This window comes from Triticum aestivum, chromosome 1A (assembly GCF_018294505.1).
Source record: "Triticum aestivum cultivar Chinese Spring chromosome 1A, IWGSC CS RefSeq v2.1, whole genome shotgun sequence".
Taxonomy (NCBI): Eukaryota; Viridiplantae; Streptophyta; class Magnoliopsida; order Poales; family Poaceae; genus Triticum; species Triticum aestivum.
Genome location: NC_057794.1, coordinates 21824437 through 21829454, shown reverse-complemented (window position 1 = coordinate 21829454; position 5018 = coordinate 21824437). Strand labels below are relative to the sequence as shown.

Genomic DNA, 5018 nt, shown 5'->3' with positions numbered 1-5018 from the left:
TCAATCCAGATCTTAACGACATATGCTGACGGAATTGATGGAAGTGTTAGAAAGGGAAAAAAATTACACTTGGTGTTATTTAGGGAAGATTTTTTTTTGGAGTGTTAAATAGGGAACCAACATTCAAAACAGTGTTATATAAGCAATTTTCTCATTCCACATGAAGATTCGGTGGTGGAAGATGGTTACCAGTTCTGTAGTTTTTCGACGGTTCTACCAGTCAAGATCTTCAAGACCGGGATTCAAAATTAGTATAGTATTTCTTCGGCCGACGACCCACATTCATAATGTGGGTCGCCACTTGTGGCGGTGCCTGTTTAGAGGCTGATAACGCAGCTTGGCTGCTACGGCACTATCCTGGATCTATGCAACTTGGAGGCCTATGTTTCTCTCCTCCCACGAACGCATCGGCGGTGGCGGCGGTTGGATTCTTTGGCGATGGTGATGTAAATTTCTTTGTGTGTGGTTTCTCCGGACTGTTTGAGAGAGAAGTTCATGTATGTTGTACTCCTATGTTGCTACTATTACGAATGAATACATGGTTCTCCTGAAAAAGGGGGAAAAAGAACAAGCCGGTGCTCGATGGGCAGATTTGTTGTCTGTGCGTATATAACTATATAACACCGGGGCGGGCCCGCGAACACAAAGAGTCTGGTCTCGCCAATAGCTGCACGCGATTCCGTCGCCGCCTTCGTCGTCGTCGCCACCGCCGGAGATGAAGCTTTTCGTCCGCGGCCGCTCTTTCCACTGGCCTTTCCTCCACGGCCTGTTTCGCCGCCCACTTTCTGATGGCGTGGGCTCCCGTCCGCAGCGACGGCCTAATCATTCCATCATTCGCAAGTTCAGAAAGAGAGCCCCCATCAATCATCGAGCATCTACAGTTCCGCAATTGCTCCGAAACTCGCTCGGCTCTACAGCGATGGGCCAATCCAGAGCCCATGGCAGCCGATAAACATCCATCAAGAGAACCCACCCCACCCCATTAGCTAGGTTTCCACTCTCCACTCTCCACTCCGTGGCGGCGGCGGATCTCCTTCACCTGCCGGCTCGCGGATCTCGTTCACGCGCCCGCGCCCGATCTCCCTCGCCGCTGCATCGGGCTTGGCGTGCGCAGGCATTACGCAGTGATTAGGCTAGCTGGACATTGCGCCGGGAGTAAGTTTTGTGCATCTCATGTTTTGCTTCATTGGTTCGTTCTGCTCAAGTCTTTGCGTTGATCCATTCTGCTGATCTTTTGCTTGATTCGATTTGCTGATGCTTTGCTCGATCCGTGCTGCAGCTCTTTGAGTAGTGGCGCCCCAAGCTTCTCCGGAAAGATTGAGCGTGGGGCTCGGCCATGACGTGAAACAATCTCGCCAGGAGCAGAGGAAGGGGCCCGATGGCGCCTGTGGTGACCGCTGCACTAGGCGCGTTGGGTCCTCTGCTCGGGAAGCTCGCCGATTTGCTCGCCAATAAGTGCGGCCGGCTCAAAGGGGTCCGCCGTGAGATCCGCTCCCTCGAGAATGAGCTTGCCGGCATGCATGGTGCGCTGACGGAGTACGCCAAGCTAGAGAATCCTGATGAGCAGGTGAAGATATGGGTGTCGATGGTCAGGGAGCTGTCCTACGATACCGAGGATTGTTTTGACAAGTTCATCCACCAGCTCGGCGTTGGTGGGGGTGATGACGGCGGCTTCAAGAAGTTCTTCCGCAAGGCGGCTGACCTTCTGAAGACGCTTCAAGCTCGGCATGGGATCGCCAATCAAATCGACGACCTGAAGCTTCGTATCAAGCAAGTCAAAGAGATGAAGACTAGCTACACGCTGGATGCTGTTGCTTCTAGCACCACGGGCCATGCGACCGTGGATCCCCGGTTGGCCGCTCTTTTTGCTGAGGAGGCACACCTTGTCGGAATAGATGGTCCAAGAGACGACCTTGCCAAGTGGATGATGGAAGAAGAGAACGAGCAACGTCGCAGGGTGCTGTCTATTGTTGGGTTCGGTGGATTGGGAAAGACAACATTGGCGAATGAAGTCTATCGCAAGATTCAAGGGCATTTTGATTGTCATGCTCTTGTGTCGGTCTCCCAGAAGCCGGATACAAAGAAAATCATCAAAGATGTGATTTCGCAGGTGCCCCACAATGATGATTTCACAAAAGATATGGAGAGCTGGGATGATAAGAAATCCATTGGAAAGCTAAGAGAACTATTACAAGATAAAAGGTAACATATGGTGTTGCTAATTATTTTCTATAAATATGTGTTATGTGCAAATATCATTATTCTAGTTAATTGTTTCAAGGATGTATTTTGATTCGCACAGAATGAACACCATTGCACCTCTAGTTGTGCTTGCCATTGCATGGTTTATCGGACGATTGGAATTTTACGATTGTTTTTATTTTATAGTGCAATTATATCTATATCATAATTGATTTATACTCCTACTCCCCTGTCTTAGGTATCTTGTCGTCATTGATGATATATGGTCTACATTAGCATGGAAACACATCAACTGTGCTTTTCCAGAGAATAATTCTTCAAGCGGAATTATAACTACAACACGCATATTAGAAGTAGCAAGATCTTGTTGTCCAGATCGTGCTGACCAGATCTATGAAATGACACCTCTAAGTGACCCCTACTCCGAAAGACTATTTTTTAACAGAATCTTTGGCTCAGATGAGTGCTGCCCTGATATGCTTATTGAAGTTTCAAATTCTATCTTGAAAAAGTGTGGAGGCCTACCATTGGCAATTATCAGTATAACTGGTTTATTAGCTAACAGACCACGTGTCAAAGAAGAGTGGGAGAAGGTGAAAAGATCAATTGGTTCTGACTTGAACGGAAACCAGAGTCTAGAGGGAATGAAAAACATACTGTCATTGAGCTATAATGATCTTCCACCAAACCTCAAGACTGTCTTGTTGCACTTAAGTAATTTCCCCGAGGATTATGTGATTGACAGAGAAAGGTTGGTGAGGCAATGGATTGCGGAAGGCTTTATTTCTGAAGAGCGTGGGAGGAATTGTCAAGAGGTTGCAGAAAGTTATTTTTACGAGCTTATCAATAAAAGCCTGGTCCAACCAGTGGACATTCGTTATGATGGGAAGGCGCAGGCCTGTCGAGTTCATGACATGATGCTTGAACTTATCATTTCAAAATCCATTGAAGAAAATTTCATCACTGTGGTGAACGGCAGTCAAACTGTTTGGGGAAATTCTCAGTGTTCTATTCGACGTTTATCGATTCAGAACATTGACCAGGAGCTTGCATCTGAATTGGCAAAGAAAGATCTAAGCCATGTCCGATCTCTTATAATAACATCAGGTTGCATCAAACACTTGCCCAGTCTTACTAAGTTTGAAACTTTACGTGTACTAAATTTTAAAGGTTGTCGAGGCCTGGTGGAGTATGATATGGATGGTATGGAAAACCTGTTCCAGCTAAAGTACCTAAGCTTTAGTGGAACGGACATATCAGAGCTACCATCTGGAGTTGTGATGCTACATGATCTAGAGACGTTGGATTTAAGGGGTACATCAGTCAATGACTTGCCGGCTAGAATTGTTCAGCTCACTAAACTACAACATCTACTAGGTAACAGCTATAAGAAGAAGATACCAATCGGGATTGGGAATATGACAAACTTAAGGGAGATCTCAGGCTTTGATATTACCATGAGTTCAGTAGGTGCAGTAGAGGAGCTAGGGAGCCTGATCAATTTGAAGGTACTCTATGTACAGTGTAAAGAATCTCAAGAATGCAAGAGTCATGCAGAGATGTTTCATTCCTCACTATGCAAGCTTGGCAGCTACAAACTCCAGTTCGTGTGGATACATGGTGGTAATTCAGCTCTGCTCGAGTTATTAGATTCCTGGTCTCCTCTTCCATCTTGCCTTCAAAGATATGTGATGGGCAGCGCGTACTGTTTATCAAAACTGCCAAAGTGGATTACTCCAGCACTCACCAGTCTTGCATATCTAAACATTAATTTAAGTGTAATAACAGAGGAGGTTCTTGGCATACTTGGAGAGCTGCCTGCATTACTCTCTCTGGTGCTTTATTCCAACACGGTCCATAAAGACAGGCTTGTTTTGCAAGGCAGAGGATTCCGTTGTTTGAAAGAGTTCGTTTATGCTCCTTTTGGTGAAGGTGCGGGGACCCCTGTATTTGGGAAAGGGGCATTGCCAAAGCTCGAGAAGCTTCTGCTGTCAATTTTTGTATCAATTGCAAAGGCCAAAGGGTTCTACATAGGTCTTGAGCACCTCCCACATCTGAAACATGTACACGTTCTTCTTCAGAACCGGGATGCCACATCTTCTGAAGTTGAGGCTGCAAAAGTTGCCATAAGGAAGGAAGCAAATCTCCATCCGAAACATCCCAGATTAACTTTCAGACTAAAACTGGAAGAATGACATGAGGTATTGTTACTCTCATTATTACGAAATGTAAATAGTTCATGATGTCTGCAATCAAGTTATTGGTTTTCTCCTAGAATATATGTGTATTTTCTCCATATCTTCAAGAAGCTTTCTGACGGGCTGATTCTCTCTTTAGGGCAACTGTTCTCCTTGGATACAACCATGGGTGGCTTGGTTGGAATGGCGTCCTGAAGCTACTATTCTCGTTACCTGAAACTCAAATAAAAGTGGTCTTGGTTACCATTGGACTCATGATTTTCGTTCATTCTTTGTGTGTGAACTTGGAATTTGTTTTGAGGAGTATTACATTAAGAAGAAGGTCTCCATCTGTGTGGAGCTTTGTCTTTCAGGAGTTAACTACTACTTGATTGTGTTGGGACATACCCGGTCCGGCGACATACGCCGAGTAGCCTCCGGCAGCACGACCGCAGGACGAACCTCTCTCTGTCTCTCTCGCTCGAACGAAGGTAGAAGAAGGAGGGAACAAAGGTGGTTTTTCCGGCGACGAACGCCACGCCGCGCATACGGCGCCATGGCCGCACGCACGACCTATTCTTTTTCCTCTTCAGCTCTAACTGTGTGGATCACACCACGTACAAGGAGGGGCCTTTTATG

General features: G+C 46.3%; 1 protein-coding gene across 1 annotated transcript; it reads left to right on the top strand.

The window, feature by feature from the left end:
- Positions 1-715: 715 nt before the first annotated feature.
- LOC123187229 (disease resistance protein RGA5) lies at positions 716-4752 on the top strand. The gene is made up of 4 exons (XM_044599033.1): positions 716-1155; positions 1280-2202; positions 2441-4403; positions 4540-4752. Exons 2-3 carry the CDS (start codon positions 1379-1381, stop codon positions 4395-4397), a joined length of 2781 nt encoding a protein of 926 aa, XP_044454968.1. The 5' UTR covers positions 716-1155; positions 1280-1378; the 3' UTR covers positions 4398-4403; positions 4540-4752.
- The last annotated feature ends 266 nt before the right edge of the window (positions 4753-5018 follow it).